At 51.2% G+C, this 22,807-nt stretch overlaps 10 protein-coding genes across 10 annotated transcripts; 3 read left to right on the forward strand and 7 right to left on the reverse strand.

Annotated features, from left to right (window-relative positions):
- Positions 1–336: 336 nt before the first annotated feature.
- Positions 337–1,876, forward strand: ALT_3724 (NEDD8-activating protein UBA3; the record flags this gene model as incomplete). The annotated part of the gene is made up of 6 exons (XM_033556346.1): positions 337–365; positions 417–518; positions 570–575; positions 633–712; positions 769–1,065; positions 1,125–1,876. 6 exons carry the CDS (start codon positions 337–339, stop codon positions 1,874–1,876), a joined length of 1,266 nt encoding a protein of 421 aa, XP_033412237.1.
- Positions 1,877–2,153: 277 nt separating this feature from the next.
- Positions 2,154–3,426, reverse strand: ALT_3725 (DNA-directed RNA polymerase core subunit RPC40; the record flags this gene model as incomplete). The annotated part of the gene is made up of 3 exons (XM_033556345.1): positions 2,154–3,128; positions 3,220–3,324; positions 3,382–3,426. The coding sequence occupies 3 exons, from the start codon at positions 3,424–3,426 to the stop codon at positions 2,154–2,156; spliced, it is 1,125 nt and encodes a 374-aa protein (XP_033412236.1).
- Positions 3,427–3,857: 431 nt separating this feature from the next.
- On the forward strand, positions 3,858–5,397 carry ALT_3726 (NADH-quinone oxidoreductase subunit D; the record flags this gene model as incomplete). The annotated part of the gene is made up of 3 exons (XM_033556344.1): positions 3,858–4,511; positions 4,581–5,301; positions 5,360–5,397. The coding sequence occupies 3 exons, from the start codon at positions 3,858–3,860 to the stop codon at positions 5,395–5,397; spliced, it is 1,413 nt and encodes a 470-aa protein (XP_033412235.1).
- Positions 5,398–6,165: 768 nt separating this feature from the next.
- Positions 6,166–6,871, reverse strand: ALT_3727 (ubiquitin-conjugating enzyme E2; the record flags this gene model as incomplete). The annotated part of the gene is made up of 3 exons (XM_089599623.1): positions 6,166–6,449; positions 6,512–6,662; positions 6,767–6,871. The coding sequence occupies 3 exons, from the start codon at positions 6,869–6,871 to the stop codon at positions 6,166–6,168; spliced, it is 540 nt and encodes a 179-aa protein (XP_089455961.1).
- A 777-nt stretch (positions 6,872–7,648) lies between these two features.
- ALT_3728 (serine/threonine-protein kinase) lies at positions 7,649–9,155 on the reverse strand (the record flags this gene model as incomplete). The annotated part of the gene is made up of 4 exons (XM_033556342.1): positions 7,649–8,487; positions 8,551–8,707; positions 8,764–8,971; positions 9,049–9,155. 4 exons carry the CDS (start codon positions 9,153–9,155, stop codon positions 7,649–7,651), a joined length of 1,311 nt encoding a protein of 436 aa, XP_033412233.1.
- Positions 9,156–10,758: 1,603 nt separating this feature from the next.
- On the reverse strand, positions 10,759–12,001 carry ALT_3729 (uncharacterized protein; the record flags this gene model as incomplete). Its single annotated transcript, XM_033556341.2, has 2 exons — positions 10,759–11,772; positions 11,831–12,001. 2 exons carry the CDS (start codon positions 11,999–12,001, stop codon positions 10,759–10,761), a joined length of 1,185 nt encoding a protein of 394 aa, XP_033412232.1.
- Positions 12,002–12,587: 586 nt separating this feature from the next.
- ALT_3730 (endonuclease/exonuclease/phosphatase family protein) lies at positions 12,588–13,672 on the forward strand (the record flags this gene model as incomplete). The annotated part of the gene is made up of 2 exons (XM_033556340.2): positions 12,588–13,095; positions 13,149–13,672. The coding sequence occupies 2 exons, from the start codon at positions 12,588–12,590 to the stop codon at positions 13,670–13,672; spliced, it is 1,032 nt and encodes a 343-aa protein (XP_033412231.2).
- A 193-nt stretch (positions 13,673–13,865) lies between these two features.
- ALT_3731 (putative serine/threonine protein kinase) lies at positions 13,866–16,666 on the reverse strand (the record flags this gene model as incomplete). Its single annotated transcript, XM_033556339.2, has 4 exons — positions 13,866–15,770; positions 15,821–15,990; positions 16,041–16,155; positions 16,217–16,666. 4 exons carry the CDS (start codon positions 16,664–16,666, stop codon positions 13,866–13,868), a joined length of 2,640 nt encoding a protein of 879 aa, XP_033412230.2.
- Positions 16,667–17,552: 886 nt separating this feature from the next.
- On the reverse strand, positions 17,553–19,573 carry ALT_3732 (aminotransferase-like domain-containing protein; the record flags this gene model as incomplete). Its single annotated transcript, XM_089599624.1, has 7 exons — positions 17,553–17,807; positions 17,881–18,705; positions 18,755–18,831; positions 18,880–19,047; positions 19,120–19,162; positions 19,220–19,372; positions 19,430–19,573. 7 exons carry the CDS (start codon positions 19,571–19,573, stop codon positions 17,553–17,555), a joined length of 1,665 nt encoding a protein of 554 aa, XP_089455962.1.
- Positions 19,574–20,565: 992 nt separating this feature from the next.
- Positions 20,566–22,688, reverse strand: ALT_3733 (uncharacterized protein; the record flags this gene model as incomplete). The annotated part of the gene is made up of 4 exons (XM_033556337.1): positions 20,566–22,194; positions 22,276–22,398; positions 22,447–22,489; positions 22,669–22,688. 4 exons carry the CDS (start codon positions 22,686–22,688, stop codon positions 20,566–20,568), a joined length of 1,815 nt encoding a protein of 604 aa, XP_033412228.1.
- Between the last annotated feature and the right edge of the window lie 119 nt (positions 22,689–22,807).

The raw sequence follows: 22,807 nt of genomic DNA on the forward strand, positions 1-22,807 counted from the left end.
CTCGAAGAATTAGAAAGACTCTTGATGGTTATGCCTCAAGTGGGAGGAAATTGTATGGAGCGGATTAGTCACGTGCAGCGGTGTGTCCTGGGACCAGTTACTGAGCAGTCAACAGCGCACCTGGCTTCCTACCTTCATTCATCGCGATATAACTGGCTATTAATATCATCTTGCAATTTTGAACAGGAGACAAGTCTGTATTGCAGGTTGTGACTTCAAATATCTTGATATCGGTCAAAAAAAGTGTCTTGAAGCAGTTCAAAGACAGTTACGGTCAACATCAAAACAAGCATCTAGTGACTGTTATTTGCCCAGTTCAGACTTCTAGCTCTGAATATGGCACCTCTAAGTTCCACTTCTCGATGGTATGCATTAAATTTGGATTGTCCAAGGCAAGCATGGTTAACGTGAAGCAGGAAGCACCTTTACTCTGTCTTGTCGAAACCAGGTCCTTACAGCGATGAAGACTGGGTTCCTGGTCCAGAGACGATAAGTGCTCTGGAATCATCGAAGATTCTGTACGTGATTGCCAAGGTGATGATTACATTAGCTTGCTAACTTGAAACCAGGGTGATGTCAGTCAGAGATTGTTGTCTACGACCATGATCAAGTCACTGATGAATTTGATATAGTGGCGCGGGTGGTTTAGGATGCGAAATTCTCAAAAACCTTGCCTTGTCAGGATTTAAGGATATTCACGTTATAGACATGGGTAAGTGTTTCTATCGCCATGAGTCTTTTCATAAACAAATTGTCTAACTCCAAAAGATACTATTGACATTTCCAACCTGAACCGGCAGTTCCTGTTCCGGCAAACTGACATCGGTAAGCCTAAGGCAGAGGTTGCTGCATCATTCGTAGAGAAGCGAGTCAAAGGTGTCAAGATCACGCCATATGTCGGCAAGATTCAGGACAAGGACGAGGATTACTACATGCAGTTCAAGATCATTGTTTGTGGTTTGGATAGTATAGAGGCCAGACGGTGGATCAATTCCACTCTTATCGGGATGGTTGATCCGGAGAACCCTGAGAGTCTCAAGCCTCTCATTGACGGGGGAACAGAAGGTAAAGCCGTCCGACACCATCGATATCGTTGGCCACAGAGTTATGCTAATCCTAGGTAGGTTTCAAGGGCCAGGCCCGTGTAATTCTTCCAACGCTGTCTTCATGCATTGAATGCCAGCTAGATATGCATGCTCCTCGACCTGCTGTCCCCCTTTGCACCATTGCAACTATCCCCAGACAGCCTCAGCATTGCATTGAGTGGGCTCACCAAATCGCCTGGCAAGAGAAGCGCAAGGATGATGCCTTTGACAGCGATGACATGGAACATATCAGCTGGGTTTATAACGCCGCCCTTGAAAGGGCAAACCAGTTCCACATCCACGGCGTAACTTTTCAAATGACCCAAGGCGTGGTTAAGAATATCATTCCCGCTATTGCTTCGACAAACGCCGTCATCGCAGCCGCAACCACGTCAGAAGCACTGAAAATCGCTACCTCCTGCAACCCTTACCTGGAGAACTATATGATGTACGCTGGTGAAGAGGGAGTCTACACTTACACATTTGAAGCGGAAAAGAAACCAGATTGCCCAGTTTGCGGCAATCTGGCCCGAAAAATTACTGTAGACCCGAACATGACGCTGGAGGAATTCATAGAGAGTCTTGGTGAGCGAGCCGAGGCCCAGCTCAAGAAGCCGAGTATGAGAACGGAAGAAAAGACACTCTACCAGCGTTTCCCGCCTCAGCTCGAGGAGCAGACCAGGAGCAACCTGAAGCTAAAGCTGAAGGAACTGGTTGAAAATGGCCAGGAAATTGCGGTCAGCGACCCCGCATACACTATTGACTTCCGCTTCCAATTGATCTTCAAATGAAGCGACGTGGCTCCAGCTTGCAAGCCTGAATGGGACACGGTTTCGTTACGACGATATGCTATTGAGTACATTGCCAGAAAGACACACAGCGACTTGAAGAAATAATAGCTGCATTTTCTATTATCTGAAGAAGATCCCCACGCAGACTCCTGACGTCGTAAAGGAGGTTTTGACCAACTTTTTCGTAGATGTACAACAAGCACAGAGATAACGAAAACCAACGCCGGCTAATGCATTATATACTTCGAAAATTGTTGGGACAGCCGCACGAATGTCATTACCGCATGAGATCCGTCAAGCCTCGCTTCCATCTCGCGCATTTCAACTTGAGCACCTTCACACTTTCGAGGAAAAGATAATCACTTTCAAACTGGCCAGTGCTCTCAACGTTGAAAATGAAGTGATCACGAATGCGGCCCAGCTTCACCTTGCCCTGGAATTCTTCGTGTCGCAGGCACTCTCTGCTGACGGTATCCTTGAAGGGGTCACGGACCACGGCCTTCATCTCGCCTGCACGACCCTCATATTCGCTTCCTTTCTGCGCGGCTTCCCTCGACGTAACCGGCTCGAGCTCAATAACTCCCTTGGGGAAGCATTTGGCGAATTTCTTGGCGTCTTCACCGATGATAGGGCGGAGAATCTTGATGTCTGGCATGAGGCGGTATGTTGCGGTAGCCACGGGCGAGAACTTGGCGTGATCAGCTCCGATCCCTTTGATGCAGTGCAACTCCATATCGATCTTCTGTCCTGGGCGTAGCTTTGCGATCAGAATATCAGGATTGACGGGCTGAATTGCACCGTCGCCGGTGAAGAACTGTTCCTGACGTCCAACTGGGTGGAAGGTGATATCCTTAGCATAAACATGCGCATTCTTGTAAAGTTTGCGAGGGTCGTCCTCGCCCGGAGCTGCGTTGGGGTTCTCAGTACACTCAACATCCAAGCGTAGCACGATGGTGTTGTAGTCGGCGGGGGTGCTGCCAGATTCAGGATCGTCCTCTGTGGGCTTCTTAAACCAGCGCATCCAGTTGAGACCCTCTACTGAGCCTTTCAAAGGGATCAGACCCAATCGCGAAGCGAGAACTTCGTCCTGTATAACGGAAGTGTTGTTGTGAACGAAAACGTACTCGATGGCCAGGGTTGGTACTTCAGCCATCAAAATTCGACGGAAAGCATTTGCGATGGAGGCATCAAGTCCAATCAAGGAGAAGGAGGATTCGAATGGGTCATTGCGATGAAACTCGACTCGGAAGCCCTATGAACAGGAGGTGTGAGCTTGAGAAACTTTTCACCATCGCGATACACGATGAGAGCTACTGTATAGAAAGTGCCCAAGAAGAACGCACATCTCTGAATTTTTCCAAATTCCATTCATGCGACTCGCCGGGCCAGTGACCGGGAAAATCTGTGGAGGGGATATTGGTGACCGTCTCTGGATTGATACCAACGATCTAAGAGCTGGTTAGCGACGAGGATATTCACAGACGTTAAGCTAGATAGTAAAGTACCCTTCTGCGATCAAGCTCCTCCTGCGATGGGATAAGAGGCGCCATGATGGCCGACAATACGAGGGTAGATTGACTGCTGAGGACTGAAGGTTAAATCGAGAAATGAGCGGATGATAATTTCTTTGGGACAAGCGGCAGTATTTTCTGCAGGTATAAGGCGGTCATGTCCTCCCACTTAAACCGCACCCATTGTAGAGACAATCCTGAGGGCCAAAGTGCTGCTGGTCCGTCTGGAGCAGAAACCAGAACTGTATCCACCAATACAGGTTTAGTGCGGGTGCACTTTAGACACCATTGGAAGACCAACCAGAGGCGGCGTGATGACCCGAAGCACTTACCACGTGATTACCCAATTTGTCCCGCAACCTCCAATCGTCAGTTCGCATCGACCGTCCTGTAAGAGTGCCTCCTTCACTACGTCCGGACTGAGGACAGTCGGCCAGTTTAATCCCTCATCCTTCCTTGCGATATCCCGAATGGCTGCCTCTTTCGCCCGTCTGGCGGGCAGTGCGCCCAAGAAGCTCTGTCTTCGCCCCTCTACCTTCGCCAGAAACACCCGTTCGATATCGACGACCCTTCCCCGTCGGTACGCGGAGCCTACCAGCTACCAGGCTACCAGACTCGTCCCGACGGATCCGACGTTCACACATCTGGCCAACAAGGCTACCGCAGAGTCCGAGGCCGCCTCGAATCTTGAGTCGCAGGCGGAAGGGGTCGACCGCAAGATCCGTCACTACACTGTCAACTTCGGTCCCCAGCATCCTGCCGCTCACGGTGTGCTTCGATTGATTCTGGAACTCAATGGCGAAGAAATTGTCCGCTCAGATCCCCATGTCGGTCTGCTGCACCGTGGTACCGAGAAGTTGATCGAGTACAAGACCTACATGCAGGCTCTGCCCTACTTCGATCGTCTTGACTATGTCTCTATGATGACAAATGAGCAGTGCTTCTCGCTGGCTGTTGAGAAGCTACTTAACATCGACATTCCCGAGAGAGCCAAGTGGATCCGGACTCTGTTCGGCGAGATTACGCGTATCCTGAACCACCTCATGTCGGTTCTTTCCCACGCCATGGACGTTGGTGCTTTGACACCTTTCTTGTGGGGTTTCGAGGAGCGTGAGAAGCTCATGGTAGGCGGCATCTTTTCCCTTCATCACGTATGGTTGGGGAGCAATGCATTGACCTTTCATCTTCAATAGGAGTTCTACGAGCGTGTCTCCGGTGCCCGTCTACACGCTGCATATGTCCGCCCTGGTGGTGTATCGCAGGACCTTCCCCTTGGCCTTCTCGACGATATCTACCAATGGGCCACCCAGTTCGGCGACCGCATTGACGAGACTGAGGAGCTGCTTACAGATAACCGTATCTGGAAGGCCAGAACTCAGGGTGTTGGTGTTGTCACAGCAGCTGACGCCCTTAACATGAGTTTTACTGGTGTCATGCTCCGTGGTTCTGGTGTTCCCTGGGATATCCGCAAGTCGCAGCCCTACGATGCCTACGATCAGGTTGAGTTCGACGTTCCCGTTGGTGTCAACGGTGACTGCTACGACCGTTACCTTTGCCGTATGGAGGAGTTCCGCCAGTCCTTGCGCATCATCCACCAGTGCTTGAACAAGATGCCCGCTGGTCCTGTCCGTGTTGAAGACTACAAGATCTCTCCCCCTCCCCGTGCCGCCATGAAGGAGAACATGGAGGCTCTGATCCACCACTTCCTTCTCTTCACCAAGGGATACGCCGTCCCTCCTGGTGAGACCTACTCCGCCATTGAGGCCCCCAAGGGTGAAATGGGTGTCTTTCTTGTCAGTGACGGCAGCGAGAGACCCTACCGTTGCAAGATCCGTGCTCCCGGCTTTGCTCATTTGGGTGGATTCGACCAGATCTCTCGTGGTCACCTTCTGGCAGATGCTGTCGCTATTATCGGTGAGTCTTCCTAATATTAATCCCGAGTTCCTTCAGTCCGCTAACATGTCACTTTTAGGTACAATGGATCTTGTGTTCGGTGAAGTCGACCGGTAGAGATATGTGAATTATTACATACCTGAATATGTGCAAATGCATCACGTAGAGGCAGAGGATATAATCAGAACAGAGCGAGCTCCTCTTGCCGCCTTTCCCTCAGGTCATTCTCTATTTATTCAGCTTGAAAAGTGAACATGCTATCGGTTGAGTGCATGGCGTGCCAGTGTAAATGGAGACGTGGCGATTTGACTGCCGAGCTGTACCAATTCCTCCCCATGGCGTTTGTTTCCTTCCATTTTCTTTGTTTTCTGCTACCATAACCCTGTTTATAGTGACATGTGAATCTTTCAATACAATGTCATGTGCTGAGTAGAATTATGGGACTACAGGACTCTTAACGTGGACCACTGCGGTCTCCTCTTGGTCAAAAAGGCAACTGCTCCGGATTTCATTGCTGAGTCTTTTGACTACCAACCTTATCTCGGTGAACAGATGAAAGCCTTGTGCATTTGTCGCTGCGATGTCGTAGGCTGTTGTATGACAATATGTAGATGAAAGAACCGAAGAGGAGTAGATGGAACTCCAGCAGCACAATATCCAAACCATCCTTCCCACTATGGAGCGCCCTAGTTAAAGAAACAATGCCGACGCCGACGCCAACGCGAATGCGAACGAATAAAGGTGACAAATCAACACTTGAGAATGTATACTAACCCTCGGATGATGCCAGATTGAGGACCGAATACTATGCCGCCCGAGCGATCCCGACGAAAGTCAAACGCAATCAACGCCACCAAGAAGCTCAGCCATGGACCACAATACGGACTACACATTATCATCATCGTACATGAAAGCGATATCGCGTGGGCGGCGCTTGTTATAAGAGACGAATTCAGCATCACCAGGAGGCCGTTCGTTGCGGTTATTCGCCGTCAGCATGCTCTGGATACTCATGCAGACGCTTTCGACAGTTTGCACAGGCGACCAGCCGGCAGAGCTGAGGAGGTCGAGGCAGATGATGCCGTTGCTATAGATGTGGGGGTGCATGGGGATGGGCCGTGGGCTATCGGATGTACTGGGGAGTTCGATAAATTGGACTTCTGGTGGTTCTGTGGTATTATTAGCCACGTCGATGCAAGCGCGGGGTTGTGCGGCAAGAGAGCGGGCTCACCGATGGGATATTTCGAGCCAAAGGTGAATTTGAGTCGGTAGGTCTGGTCCTTGTAGAGCGGGTTGTCGTCAAGGACTTTGATGTCCATTTGCCATTCTTCGAGATTATCGTCTTTGACTATTGAGATGCCGGGCGGGAGATGTTCCTTCATCTGTACAGAGATTGAACGTTAGAATCTAACGTGGTTTGTGGCAATGCAGCCGTCTTTGTGATGCTGGGACTAAGGGCAATACGATGGCAGGGAAGTGTAGGTACCTTCAGGAGCTCCTGTAGATGTACATCCAGCGTCAGTTTATTCGATTCTTTATCAAGCGGGGAGATGGAATGACATACTTTGCTCAAACGCTTGCCGGCAAACATCTTGGAAGATGAGCCCCTTGAGCGGAGGCTAAGACGTCTTCAAGATACACAAACTTTGGCTGCAATGCCTGATATAGGGTCAGGTACGGGTCCTTTCACAGGTGCTAGTATCGAACGCGCATAGAGCTTCTTAGGGCAGCTGTGTATGACGTCCTGAGAAGGCGGGGATCTTGATGTCGGTAAAGGTAGACGAGCGATTGCGGGGTACAACTCAGCGGAGTAAGCTAGAGGAGGAAATATCTATCAAGTGAAAGTAACTTGTAAAGCTTCAGTAAAAGAGACTTATCAAGAGAGAGGAAGGTGAACGCTGCTGGATGTATATAAAAGGAAACCTCCAAACAGGCAGGTACCTCTGGTGGGTAAGGCAGCCGATCACCTGCAGCCGGTCATCTGATTGGTCCGAGAGCATCTGACGCTGCAGCACGTGATCCTTTGATATCAGTCTCTCCGTCAGGATTATAGCACCTACATGATTCGGTTGGCGTTTCACTTATTAATATTAATGACCCGATGACACAACGGTTAAGTAAACGGTCGGTCCACATTTTAGGACATCATTGGACGGAACAGCTGGCGCGGCCTTTGAAATCAGGTGGAAAGGCGAAATACGGTGAAATGCCAACAAACGAAACTCGGAGTATAAGAAAAGCATCTGAGTTTGCACAGGGAATCATAGAAATCATATTCGAAGATCAATTCGAACATGATCCGGACACACAAGATATGAACAGGCTCTAATAAACACAAAAGGAAACCGATCGACTGTCGGTTAAGAAATCAAGCATGGGCAGTTCGCTCTCGAGCCTCCCGTTCGATTTTTTCACGCTCTTCGTTCTCCTTCATCTCGCGGACCTTGGCCAGAACGACTTCGCGGAAGATCGCGCCGCGGGCGATCTTGCTCAGACTCCGCTTCTTGGTCCCACCAGTTGTACCATCAACAGGCGCAGGGGATGAGCTCCCATGTGCTTCCGTCCCCTCGAGAGGAGGAAACGCTGTTGTGTCACAAGATTTGCTGGGTTCTGCTGCAGACGCAGACGCGGCCATCTCGGAAGGGCTGGGGATATCGTCCTCTTCGTCTTCTTGCAACTTGAGCGCTTCAATGCGGTTCGCCAGCTTGATGATCTCGATTCCTCTCCGGAGACGGGAGCGGGCGATGTAGGCACGGATCTCAGGCAGCAAGTCGCGGTCGCTGGCAGACTCACCAGTCAGCCACGGGTGTTTCAAGGCATCCTGCGACGTGGGCCGCTTGGCGGGGTCAGGCTGAAGCAGGCTGAGAATGAAGTCCTTGGCATCCTTGGAGACATCGCGCCAGTAGCGTTCGTGGAAGACGATCCGGGCAGCGCGGCATTCTTCGATCAGATCAGATAGACTTTCCGACCGGAAGGGCGAGTATCCGCACAGCAGGGTGTAGGTGATAACACCGAGGGACCACAAGTCGACGGCCTTGCCGTGGCCTTGCTTGAGCATGACCTCGGGCGCCGCGTAACCAAACGAGCCCGCCATAGTCGTGAGGACTTCGGTAGGGTTCTCCAGCATTTTCGCGATACCAAAATCAGCCAACACCAGGGGGGATTTGGGGTCGCGGGTGAGGTATAGGAGGTTCTCGGGTTTCAGATCTATACACGAGCCAGCATTAGTGCGCTGTTCACCAACGAGGCAAAGTTGACTGAAAGACTGACCTCGGTGGACAATATTGCGCTCGTGAAGGTAGTTCACAGCACCCAGCACCTGCCGGATTGTCTGAGAAGCATCCTTCTCTGTGAATTTGCCGTACTCGCAAATCCGGTCAAACAGCTCACCACCAGTGGCCAGCTGAGTGACAATGTAAAATTTGTCCTAATTCGCCGTCAGACTGCGATCGGCGAACAGGTAAGCTAAGCTCGGGCACAAACCTTGGATTCGAACCAATCTACAAAGTGAACAATGTTGGGGTGATCGAGCGCCTGCAGCATCTCCAGCTCATCGTAGACCATGCGCTCATTGCCGCGGACATTTTTCTTCAGGATAATTTTGATTGCAACCTTTCCCCCGCTGCTCTCTGCTTCACGGACGATACCATAAGTGCCTGCACCTAGCGTCCTTCCAAACCTATACAGCGCTCTAGAAGAGGTGAGCACAATGTCTTCAGTGGGACTGGGATGATAGAAAAGGAGGCGAGAGGGCTTGGAACACCGTACTTTTTTTCGTAACTCTCGGGCTGCCCGGACAGCTTGTTAAACATAGTCGAGACTAGTTCAACCATGCCATGGTTAGCATCTTTCCGTACAAGGGACAGCAGCTCCATAAAACAAAGCGTAGGACAAAAGAGCAAAAGGAAACGCAATGAGGAACCCAAATCCCACGGGAATGCTCGAACCAAAGAACAATAAGAGAACGAGTAGTCCGAAAAGACTTGCGTTACTACTCGAGAGGGCTAACGGTAATGCTAGCAGGGACATGATCGCACGAAACAAGTCCAGACCAGCAGGCTCCAGTATTTGAGCGCACGTGAAAAGGATCAAGGGTAGGACATATGGTGGAGAGAAGCCAGCCACATCACACAGGGCATTGACGAAGGGAATACAAAGACAAGCGAGACTCACAACTCATTGTGACGAAGCAGGCTCTGTCTGACAGGGACCCAAGCTCGAAAGCAGAACGTGTGGTGGAGAGCTGAGGCCAGCGGACAGAACGAAGCTGATGGGAGACCCCGCACGTGAGGGGGGACAAGGAGGGCGGGGCGAAGGAAATGGTTTAGAGAGGATTTGGGAATGTCGAGGACGGTGTCTGTTTCTGTTTCCTCTCTTATGATTATTCTATAGAGGGATCGAATCGCATGTCAGTACATGATCTCAACCAGCCAGGACGGAGCGGCGACTCGACATTGGACGGAGTAGGTAGCTGAAAGTCAATAGGGGATGGGAAAATAAACATACTGACCCTCTGAAAGATCACTTCGATCGGTGGAACTGATGCAGATGCACAGGAGGAAAGATGCGGGAGTGTACAATGTCTCTTCGCGAGAAAGATGAATTGAAGAAATAGTGCTGTCTGGACCTTGGACTATCCATAGTTTATTTAATTCTACCACACTGTCCAGACTCCAGACCGTCTCTCTGAATCGCTCCGAGTCTCACCAGCACAGCCACGGAGTCTTTACCTCCAGCTGGTCGAGCCTTGGGCAGCGGCGGGGCTGATCCAAATATACCAAAGTGTATGACGGAGTACTTTAGTATATGGAGTACCTCTCTGGACTGTCGAGTATGGAATCTCAGTGGCTGAGGCTTCCTTTTTCCCCTATTATTTTACTGAAGTTCCGGACTACTTTCGTAAAATTCGTAATCGGCTATTCCAGGGGCTACGATGCTTGACCTCAGCCTTGTCAGTCCCTTCACTGAGTTCAAACTTCACTCTGTTACAATGCATCGTCCTCTTACCCCATCCAAGTAGCAGTTCAGATCTAGTGGTGTCGACCGTCCGTGTATGATCTCGATGAATCACATCTTAATCATTTCTGCATTACAGAGAACACTAGGACCCTCAGCCCTTCATCAGCATGAAACACGCCAGCGACCTTGTGTGACTTTTTTTTTTGTACCAGAATTTCAGCCTTCTTGAAGCCGGATCCACTTTCAAGGCACCACCCAAAAATAGTGGGACGGGGTTGCAATCTGAGACGATCGCTTGATAGACGGTCGATGGAGTCAATTCTTCATCTGTGATCACTCATGTGACTTCACTTTTTTTTTGGTCTTCGTCGCTAGATAGCTCACAATTCATCCTAGACACTCATCATCAAGGATCATGAGCAGATATGCGCTTCAGAACCCCGCTAGATGCAATCAATGGTATACTCCGTACTCTGCCACAAGAAACCCCTAATGTCAAGACAGCTGTCGGACCCTTAGCTACACCTCAAGATACAATTCGTCCAAAACAGAATTGCAGTATGCCTGGTAGTACGCCGCTCCCTTCCAGCCCCGAACCGGAGACCTCAACCCGACCGTCTTCCATTCCTCGGCACGCAGTCGAGCAATCCGCTGCTCCTTGGTTTCCTTGACAATGACTCTCCCCGAACTACCCAGTTTCTCTTGACCATCAGGACCCTCCTTGATGGGACTGAAGCTCCAGAATGAAGCAGACCGGCGGAAACTCTTCGACGCTTGACGGGCCGACTGCAACTCCCTGATCTCGTCCATGAGTGCGTGAATGTCAGCGATGCTGGAGTTGATCTGAACGCGCAAGGACTCGAGGGTGCTGTTATATCGCCTAATGGATTCGACGCGTGACGGTGTCACGGGGGCTTGTTTGTGCTCATCCGAGTGGACGTTTCCTCTACCCTGCGCGCGGGGAGTTCTGTTAGGACCTGAAGGTTCGTGGTTCTTTTCCATGGTGTCCGCAGGCAGGATCTTGAGAGGAAGAGGAGGGGGAAGACACAGTCTCGCAAGTTGATTCTGTCGACCGGCCTGACGGAGATCGACCGACGACTTTCGAAATCGAAGGGGCGAGGGCATAAGTCGCTGATCATCCTGTGGAATGCGGGGTTGAAGGTCCTCTGGAACGTCGAGAACCAGGTCAACCCAGCCCTCGCCATCTGAGATGAAAGGATCATCGTCTGGGCAGAGCATGGACTTGTCGATGATGTCCGTGATGCTGCTGACGAGGGCCCCGACAGGCGAAGGACTCTCCGAGAAATCTGACGCAGTCCATGACTCCACCAGCGAGGCAGGACTCGAGCTCTCCGAGTTGATTTCATGGACTGAAATTGTCGAGGGCAGAATTGCACTGCAGGTGACAAAGCTGTCCAGAGCGGAATTCAACAGAGGAAGCTTTTTCCGGGAGTAGTTATGGGCTGCTCGGCCCATCTCCTCGTAGGAAATGGCGCTGTAGAAATAAAGGTATGTCTTGTAGACCGGATGGATCTGCCGACCAAGAGCACGTTAATGCGTACCTGTTTTGATAGCAGCAGACTCTACTCACCGGTTCTTTCACAGCCTCAAGGATCTCAAACGAACGGGCGGCGCATTGCTTGTACTGACGCTGAAAATACAGCAGCTTGACATCTTGAATAGTTTGCTTCCATTGCTCTGGCGACTGAGGCGATGGAGAAGACTCAAATTGAATGAGCTTTTTCGCGATTGAGAGAGCCATTTTCAACGAGTGCTAGAACGAAAGACCTGGACAATGACTGACCGAACACAAGACATGCATTTCTCTGGGTAATGGGGACAAACCCAACCGCTGGATAGGTAAAAGATGGATGACCGGAAGAAGAGAACGAGCGTGTGTATACTCGAGACGAGACGCGTCAAGGCATCGTCAACAATGACTAGATGCGCTGAAGATGAGTGCGGTTCTGAGCGCTGCATTCACAGGTAGCACTTCAGCCTGGTTGGAATATACCAGCAAGATGTGAAATAATAATGCTAAAAGTTACTCCAAACTCACCTGGTAAATACTTCATTATTAAACGTCAAGCTAACTGACATATAATAAACCTATGATGTTGAGATTTATCCCTCAATAAGTACGTTTAGTACCTCCCTATATAAACTGATTATGACTATTGAGTAACCATAGCATGAACATGACTCGCCGCAGGCAGCCATCATCCATCTCACCTACCCATCCAAGCCTTAATGAAATCAGAACCTAACGTACCAAGAGTAGTAGTCTCTAAATGACCTCAAAACTAATCCTTGGACTCGCAAAGAACCTACCCATCGCAAAATCCACTATGAGACTGAACCGCGCCAACCCACAGCCCTTCTACCACTACTTCAACAACACCTGGACGCCAATCCGGACTTCAACAGACATCACCAAACCCCCCAACCCATCTAATCTCCATCTAACCCACAGCAAAAACATAAACAGAATCCGGCTAACAACCTGGAACATCGACTTCCAGACTCCACTGGGCCGCGAACGCATGGCCGCAGCACTGGAGTACCTGTCCCACCAGCACAGCACCCAGCCCGACGACGAGACCCCATCAATCATCTTCCTCCAGGAGATGGTCGAGTCAGATCTCCAGCTAATCCAGGAATCGGGCTGGATACAGGAGAAGTTCTTCATCACCGATACCAGCAGCGATCATTGGCGCGGGCACTATGGGACGACGACGATGATCGATAAACAGTTGGTTGTGCGGGGCGTATTCCGGGTACCGTATTCGAATTCAAGGATGGAGAGGGATGGTTTATTCGTTGATGTTGATGTTGGGCCCTTCGGGGCCGAAAGTGGTACGTTGCGTATCCCCCTTTCTTTTTAGAAGTCTTTGAAGCTAAGGACACAGTATGCATCTTACGGCTGTGTAATACGCACCTCGAGAGTCTTGTTTCTCACCCGCCCAGACGGCCGGTGCAGCTACGTCTCGCCTCGAGCTTCATGCACGGGTCTGGTCCTGGGCCTGGCCCTAAGGATGAGGGCGTGTATACGCCGCCGACGCCCCATGCGGCTATTCTAGCAGGCGACCTTAACGCCTTTGCGCCGGAGGATCGCTCCGCGCCCGAGGAGTGTGGTCTCAGAGATGCGTTTTTGGCCCTGGACGGGAGAGAGGGGACGGAGGAGAGTTTCACGTGGGGTCAGCAGGTGCCGGAGTGGATGAGGGAGCGGTTTGGGTGTAGTCGTATGGATAAGATTCTGTATTGTGGTGGTGTTGAGGCCATGAGTCTGAGAAGGATTGGAGATGGGGTCACGGTGAAGGTTACTTCTAATCAGTCTGAGAGTGAGGACGAAGATTTCTCTGTTGATGAGGTGTGGGTCACGGATCACTTGGGTCTACAGGGGGAGTTCGAAATCCTGTCATCGAGCTGTTGATTTACACTTGCAGTTTAGAAACGCTATATTGACAATTGTCATTATTTGGGGTTATGTACAGTATCCATCATGAGCTTCATTGATCAATACGAATATGACTGGCATATGTTCAAGGGCAACCAGTCTGTACTTCCAAGTATCCACCAAGTGCCTGTCGCAAGAACTTATGGTCGAACCAAAAGAAAACAAAACTTCATTCGGCCTGTTCAGATATTGACGGTCGACGCCTTGCTGTCTCTGGAACGACGGCGACTCGGGACAACGCATCTCCAGTCGCAGAGAGGGCATCCAGAAAATCGCCCAGAAGTCTGTCCAGTTCGGCAGTCACAGCGCTTTCTTCCGCCCCGGCCGTCAGAGCCTCAAGTCGCGGCGGTACGAGATCGGGAAAGTAGACCGGCTCCAAATCATCCCTCGTAGCCGGGCGCGGATCTCGCCGGGCTGTAGGCAAAGGCTCAATCATAGGCGACTCAGTCAGCGTTGGAAAAGGTTGATGGGGTTCCGTCTCTTTGGATGGAATGGCTGTGGGGAATGGTTCTGTATGTGAGGGTTGAACACCGATTTCTGTGCTGCTCTCCCAAATCACCGACTGCGAGTCTTCCTCATCTGGCCCCGGCCCGTCTAACACTGACGACCGTTCAAAGTCGCCGTAGCCCACCGATTCTAGCGTTTCCGGTAGCTCCTTGTTGAAAAAATGCCCATGTGCTTCAGCAAGCTCACCGGGAGGCGTTGGAGGACGGTCAAACTTGAAGGGATTATAATCTGTATCTGAGTGAGCTGAGATATCGGAGCCAGTCGATGCCGAGGTGGAGGGTCGCGAGTCCCCAGGCTCTCCAATGGTAGACTGTCGAATGGTAGCTGATGGCTGAAGCTCGGGAAGCGGCGCTCGAAGGGTATCGTGGCGGCCGGGATCTTCGCTATCCAGAGGCTTAGCGGCAGTCATGTCCGGGAAGGTCCAATCCATAGTTGCTCGTTTGTCTTTATGTTGGGCCTCCTCCGGGAAGGTCCAGTCCATAGTGGCCCGTTTATCCTCCTGTTGCGACTCTGACGCCTTCGGTGGTTGTGCCGTCTCCGGTTCGACCTGCTCTGCTTCCGAAGGCTGCATAAATACCGGAAATTTCCAGTCCATCGTCGGAGGGCGTGGGCCAGTTTGGGGCTGATAAGTTAATTGCTCGGATTCGTTATGATCATCCGCATCACGACTCGATGAACGTGACCTGCCTTCAAGGGAATTGTGTTGCTGGCGACCGGTGGATCTATTGGCCCTGATCGTATCCGCGTCTGCAAGTTGGAAGGGCTGTGCCGATGCAGCTCCAGCTGCATAATGGGACGAGTCGAATGAGCCGATGTCAATGTCAATGAACGTAGACGTCACGGAAGACCGGTCTGTCTCCGTGCGAAGAGGCAGATCAGACGCTGGAGGCTTGGGCTCAATGGGCACAAAATCGTTCTTCGTTTCGTACTTGTAACTCGGCATGTCTTCGTTGAATAGCCCCTCCATTGCCGCTGCGCCTCGGCGGACGCGCTCGTCGAAGTTGGCCTTGTCTTCCACGGACATTTCGGATCCGGCTGGTTCATCGAAGGGATCGCGATCCTGCTGATTTGTTGTCGTCGGACTCATCTCCTCTTCTAGCTCGGCCAACGAGGCAGCTATCCGATCCAGATCAATGACGGAAAATCTCCGTTCAAAGCCATCTGTAGTACTGAAGTTCCAGTCTTCTTCAAAGTCTGGCTCATAGTCGGGGAATTCCGCGGCGGCAGCACCTCCCGGATGGAATAACGAAATTCGCTGCCCTCCCCGCTGGGACCATTGATAATAGATGCGCACCAACTCGCTGAGGGAAGAAGTTGGGTACTGCTCGTCTGTTCCAGCAATATACGAATGTGACATGATGTCTGCCATTGCAGGGCGCGATATGGGATCCGACTCGAGAGCGAATGACACTAGGTCTTTAAGACCGTCACTGTATTCTTCATTTGCGAGACGCGGTGTGGTACGGTTGAGTTGCCGTCCAATTTGCATCCGTTCCCGTAAATTGGAGTTCGGAGGGTTTCCCGTTGCGAATTCGAAGAGAGTGCAACCATATGCCCACACATCGACCTTGACTTGTCAGTATTTTCAAGGGATGGGGCAGAAATTGACAGCCTCACCTCACTTCCATATTTGTGAGCTTCGCCTCGAGTTGAGAACATTTCCGGGGGCATCCAGTGAGGCGTCCCAATCCAGGTTGATCGCTTGTCCACGTGCGACTGGAGTACACCCGCAACACCGAAATCGCAGATCTGAAGCCGTCCTTCCTCGTGGATCAATATGTTCGCAGCTACATGAGCGTCAGCAGTGCGTTAACTCAGACAGACGAGGCCTACATACCTTTGATGTCCCGATGAATGATACCAGCCTCGTGAATTGCACGCAAGCCAGCAGCCAACTCTCGTGCGATGGGGATAATGAACCTTTCATCAAGCTTATCACCCGTGGCTCTCATCTAAACATTGCAAAGTCAGAAAATGGCAGCCGGACGAAAGCAGTAAGGACGCAGGGCCTACCAAAGTCCTAACGCTACCACCAGGGCAGTACTCGCAGACCAGCCACAACTGGCTATGGATCGAGATGGCCTCAATCAACTCGTTGATGTTTTTCGCACCAGCATCCTTGACCTGTTTCATAACTTTCGTCTCATGTATGAAATCCTTAATGGACTCGTCCTTGAGGTCTCTCACAGACTTGTAGTCCATCGAATCAATATCCATTACTTTGATCGCGACGACTTTGCGCGAAGGTAGCTGATGGCCCTTGTAGACCCGGCCGTACGAGCCCTTCCCAATCAACTCTTCAAACTCATACGGCGGCGGCTCTGTTTTTGCTCTGCGGCACATCTCGCGCACGGCGGCGCCTTGTTCACGTGCTAGCTTGATGGCTTCTGCTTTGTGCTTGCTGATGGCAGCCGCCATCGCGGATGTCGGGTCCAGCAACCCTGAGGCGCGGGAGTTGTCCATATTGAAGTACACAATAAGGCTCAAAGTTGCAAAAGCAATCGAAAGGTTTTATTTGACCAGACAGAGCCGACTCAAGACGTCCTCGAGGCGTCGGCCGATCAGCTAGCCTGTGAGAAACTCAACGCTTCTGGTAAACGCATAAATCGCGAATATTGATGCTCAAACGCAGACAGGTCTAAGATATCCCATTCCACACGGGACACGCGAGACAGTAGCTGTTATCAAGCGCAAAGTGTTGTGTTGTTCACCTCCCCGGCGCCTGTTTCGCCATCAAGGAAAGTCGTTCACGGACACCCCAGCCTCAAATCAACACATCCATGGAGTCTGATGTAGCGACAAACAGGATCTAGTAATATATACCCAAGTTTATCCTGGTTCTTTCTTTCCCAAAACCTCGTAGAAGTGTTGGAGAGAGCTATACAAGAAGTTTGATGGTGGTCGTCCTTTCTTGTGAGTGAGAATGTGGCTTGTGAGAGTGAAACCACGCTAAACAGCGGACACTAATTTAGTCCCAAACCGGAGACCCCAATTTGTGCTTCTAGGGTGGGCTACGCTTTTAGCCTTGAACAACACTCATTGTACTGATGATATACTACTTTGACCATCCAGCCAGAAGATTCAATCATGCTGCTCTTAGTCTCTAGATCACTAACAGAATCATTTCACTGATTCCATATTATTAAAGATGGCTCACGATCAGCTCCTTAGCATGAGTCATGACTTCTGTTCAGTTTACGCCAGCCTATTCAGCTGATATATAGGAATTGAGACCGTTGCATTCAGAAGGTCTGAAGTTTTCAAAGTTAATGCGTAAATTCATGGTAAATATATCAGGCAGCACATTCTATTCCCGTAGTTTACGTAGGATCATCACAGTCCAATCTATCTACAAAGAGAACTCCGTTCTAAGGGCAGTTGCAAACCGAGCAATAGCCTCTGCAATGTTTTCCGAGCTGGCAGCCGCAAAGGTAGCGCGGAAGAACAGGTTGCCCTCGTTGCGACCAGCTGCGGTGAACCAGCTGCCTCGCGAGACGAGCACGCCGTTATTCACCGCAGCATGGAAGACAGCCTCCTCGATAGCCTCGCGGGTCTTACCCGAAGCCACGCCAGGATGCTTCTGCCAATCGATCTCAATCCAATGCTAAGAGGGTATGAGTGTCAGCCAATTTGCCTTCGGACCATGATCGTCAAATCGCAGTTGGAGGAATACTCACAAACATTCCTGCGGCGGGAGGGTTCCACTTAGCAATCTCCCTAGGAAGATATTTCTCGCAAGCATTGACAATGGCATCTCTGCGACCGGTATACTGCATACGCAGGTTAATCAACCAGTCCAAGTAGCCGGAGTGGCCCCAATGTTCGTCCAGAAGCTTGAACAGAACAATCTGTGAGATGCCGCTTGGATGCTGGGCACCTGTCTCGCAATTGCGCATGAATCGCTCGACAAGCTGCTCCGGGCCAACAACCCAACCGGTCCGCGAGCCGGGTGAAAGAACCTTGGAGAAGGATTCAAGTCGGAGCACACGCCCATCGACATCTAGGCTCAGGTACGAAGGAATGAGAGACTTGATGAATTCATCGTGGCTGGCAGGAGGAGGAACAGGCTCGCGGTCGGGTCCGGTGTATGGCTGCATCTGCAAGAAGTAGTAAGGCTCATCTTCCACGATAATCAAGTCGTGCTTCTGTGCCACTTTGTATACAGCCTTGCGTCTGTCCAGCTGCTGCGTGGCACCGGTAGGGTTCTGTCCAGTTGGAATAGTGTACAGCACAAATGGCTTGCGGCTGCCCCGAGAAGCTTCATCCCAGTTGCTCAAGACCTCGTCGAGCGACTCGGGCAGGAGACCTTCCGCATCCATCTTGACCGATGCCACCTTGACTCCCAAAGGAAGAGCGCCCTCCTTGGCGCTAGAGAATGTATACTCCTCCATCAGGATGTAGTCGCCTCTGGTGCAGAGCATTCGGAGTACTGTATCCCACCCATATGTGCTACCAGCGTTCAAGCAACATTGCCAGTCGGCATATGGGGGGTTGTGGATAAGCTGATTCTGTTAATCACCGCAGGTACTTTGGTTCTCCAGGAGCTCATACCTCGGTATGCTCCGTCACGAATCTGAGGAGCTGAGGGGAACCGGTCGATTGTCCGTAGTTAAGAGCAACCTCAAGGTCTGCGGAACATCAGCAACGCATATGTTCCTCGAAGTTCCTTTACGTACCGTAAAGACTTCTGCCAGCCTGGACATCCCCTTTCTTGGCGGTCAGGACAGCGCCCGATTCCTGGGTCTCGTGGGGGGAGAATCCCGGTGGGTTTGGGACTTTGATGCTGATCTCTTCGAAAGGGAAATATTCTGGCGACGGCAGACCACCACCCAACGAGATGAGACCTACAGTAGTCAGCATCAGCATTTCGCTTGGACCAATATCGCGAGTATGAAGAGATCGCCGGGATGAGATACCTGGAGTCTTAAGGTAACGCGCAGCACCCTTCAATGTAGATTGCTAAGGCCAAATTTAGCCCCGTTGCCATTCAACCAGTTGATTATCCAGCGAGCTAACCTGTCGGGACTTTGATTCTTCAGAGAGGTAGTCTTCAGATCGATCAGCGAGATTCCCACGGCAACCAAGACAGGTGTATGCGTCTGGCAGCACTCCGGAAGACTGGAAAGACTTACGATCCCACCGCTTCGCTTTCGGTTTGTTATAGCATGACTGGAGACAACCAGGGAGTCAGCGCCATTCGCAATCCCGCCAACCGAATGTACTCACAGGGCTCTTGAACATATCACTGCTCGTACCAGGCGCAACACCTGTAGGAATTGGCGCACTCTTTGCCCTCAGATCTGCAATGCCATCGATTGTCAATGGGCCGGCAGATGTATCCGCGCTCTTGACGTCGATCGAAGGACTCATTTTCTCGGTTTCGGGGAAATTCTGGTGTGGTGGCGGATAGCAATTAAAACTGTCCAGGTAATTTAGATCTGTCTGCGATATTCACAATCCCAATAAGTATTCAGGCCTGGAGACACAGTGACAACCAGAAAGAATACTAACAAAACAATAGCAAATACCCCGTAGTTCAGTGCAGGAGGAAAGTCCGGCAATTTGAGTCACGATACCAACGCCATTTTTGTCTCCGCCGACGACACATCCGAGAAGGCGGGTCCGTTCCGCCCGATGGGGGTTGACCTATATCTCAACCTATGAGGGAGGTCACGCACAACTGTCATTGTTCGAAGCTGGGAAGCGGGAGAGAGTGCGCTGGACGCTCAATGGATGGAAGGTATCCCTGCTCGGTTTCTCTTATCTAATTGACCTGTTGTATCCGCGCTTCTGGGTCGTGGATTGAGCAAGGGCCTGGTCACTGATCATCGACAGGGCGCGGGAGGGGAATACTAGCAGACTACCTAATCGGGTTGCTTGTACGGTATCGTACGGCTTGATACGCCTTCATAATCGCATCACCAGTTGTGCTCGTTGTTCAGGACACTTTACAAGGGTTGAGGACATGGCCTTTGCGATTGATCTTGCTCCTATGTTTACAATCCTAGTAACAATTGCGTAGGCACCCCGCCCGACTGAACTCTCTGTTTGTCCTGTGGAATATATTGTTGACTCGTACAGACGGTCAACTGTAATAATGTGCCCCGCACGCATAGATAAGGCTACCGCCGGGATCGGAGCGTTGATTGATAAGTGCCGGACAGCCGATAAGCACGACTTTCGGTGAGAATGGCGATGCTGCCCTGGGACAATTATCATCAACATGAATTAATTTCTGGGCTGCTAGGCTAAAATCCGCTCTATAAAGATGCCAAGAGATCGAATCGTGGATAGAGTCACCTGCTAGGTGAAAGCACCTAATTGGGTAAGAGAAGGGCTGATGACTTGACGATACCTTTCCCCTATTTCTTCTCAACATACTTTCCCGTCGTTCCGTCTAGCTGGGCTTCCAGGACAGCTGTGGTGCCGTTGAGCACACTCTGGATAGCCTCTGGTAGAAGCTTGCCCAGCTCGGCCACTGTAGCCGCGCGACCAGCCCAGAGCTCACCTCCAGCTGCAGCCTTCGCGATGCCTGAATAATCTGGGGTAGGAGCAAAAGAGATATTGAGATCTTCGTTTGTTGCACGCGAACCATCTCCATTAGGGTGAACCAGCAGCATGCTTCTGCGGGGTGCATTCCAACCCCGGTTGTTCAGCACAATCGTGAGCACTGGGATATTGTAGCGCCGGGCGATCCAGTAAACGGAGCCTGGTACAGAGAAGAGAAACGTCCCGTCGCCCACCACTTGGCACACAAATCTACCCTTGTTTTTACCCCCGTGCTGATCATCGGTAGCCAGCTTGATTCCCAATGCACCGCCACCAGACCATCCCAGGCCACCACCGCCGCAGTTGATCCAGGAGTTGGGCAGGGTGGCACTGATCTGGTCGGCTACAATCGCAGTAAGGGTTACCGCTTCAATGGCCCAGATGGTGTCTTCTGGGCAAGATTTTCGGACTTGAGCCATGAGGTAAGACGCATTCAATGAAGCGTCGTCGCCTCCCGAAGGTACTGCAGCAAGGTCGGCAACAGCTTGACGCGTCTTCTTATATTCCTCTTCCCGGCGCTGACCGAATGCGACTTGTTCTTCAGAGTTGATCACCTCCTGCAGAGCCTTGCTAGACGCGACAAAGTTGTTGATCTGTTTAAATGCAGTCGCAGACTCCGCCCGAAAAGTTGCCAGAGAGGGAATATAGAAGACAGGGATTTGTTGCTTGAGCGGATCAACATCAATGTGGATGATCTTGGCTGAATCCGACGGTTTGCACTGTGTTGGGATCCATGGTACATCGCAATCGGCAACTAGGATGAAGTCGGCGGTCTTGATAGCGTCATGGACACCATAACGGAGCCCTAACGACGCAGGATGGTCGCCCGGAAAGCACATGTCGCTTCCCCCCGTGTCCAAAACCCGGAGTCCTTTGAACGTATCGGCCAGTGTGACTAGTTCTTCCACCCCCCGAGCAGAGCGACCTGAGTAGCCTACAATCGCTAGAGGCTCTTTCGCGGCGGCTAAATGAGAGGCGATCAGCTCGACGCCCTCTGGTGTCAAAGCCGAGGATGCAACCGGTCCCCAGACGCCTTGTGCCAGGGTGTAGGGTTCTATCTCCTCTTCCATAACCTCTCGAGCACCGGTCAGGTAAACGGGTCCTTTCGGGTCACTTGTCGCAAACTGAAGTGCCCTGTTAACCATCTGTTTTATGTTCTTGCCAGACTTTATTTCGGCCGTATAACGACAGTATTGTGACACAATCTGTTTCTGGTCGGGAACGTCTTGGATCCAGTGTATGTATTCGGTACGGGAGCCGCGCATCTCTCCTTCGATTGTGAATGGGGAGAGGCCGGCGAAGATTAGCACCGGAGCACGACCGCAGGAAGCGTTGTGTACAGCAGCGGCTAGGCCTTGTGTTCCGACATCTACGTGGACAATCACGCACTGAGGCTTTCCGGTAAGTCGAGCGTAGCCATCTGCCATAGAGAGAGCGACCATCTAGCGTAGGAGGCAATGTCAGCAGGCTGAAGTCGAACCCGTCTTGAATGAGACAGGTACGAGAGGCGAATCTAGAAATACCTCATTGGGGCAGGTGATGATCTTGGGGAATTGGTCTGGCTTCTCCTTCTGGCCCTTGACCATGGCCTCCAGGATCGATGGATGATCGGAACCCAAGTTGACGAACGCATGTGTGACGCCAGCCTGTAGAAGTCAGCCACTGAGACGTGTTTAATGGCTAAAGCTTCCTACCTCCCAAAGCGCCTCGAAGAAGGCGAAAGATGCGGTATAAACCCTAGTCACAGCAGTGTCAGCTTTTGATGGTGTAGATTTCTAGAATAAGCACATACATCGTCGGGTCTACCAATAGAAAATTGAACCGAGGTGATCAACTTCACTTGATGGTAAGCAAGGATTCCAGATTATATAGAACGAGTGAAGAGAGACGCAAGCTCTCAGATTTCCTATAAATACCTGCAACTCAGCGGAATCATCGCCGTGATGGAGAGAAGTCCGAAGGATTAATAATGGGTATCGCACAACTCAGACGTTTGGCTCTCTATTTCGGCAGTTTCCAATGGTAAACAGTACCCCAACAGAGGGGGGATGCCCG

The sequence above is a fragment of the Aspergillus lentulus genome (assembly GCF_001445615.1).
Source record: "Aspergillus lentulus DNA, contig: Alt08, strain: IFM 54703, whole genome shotgun sequence".
Taxonomy (NCBI): Eukaryota; Fungi; Ascomycota; class Eurotiomycetes; order Eurotiales; family Aspergillaceae; genus Aspergillus; species Aspergillus lentulus.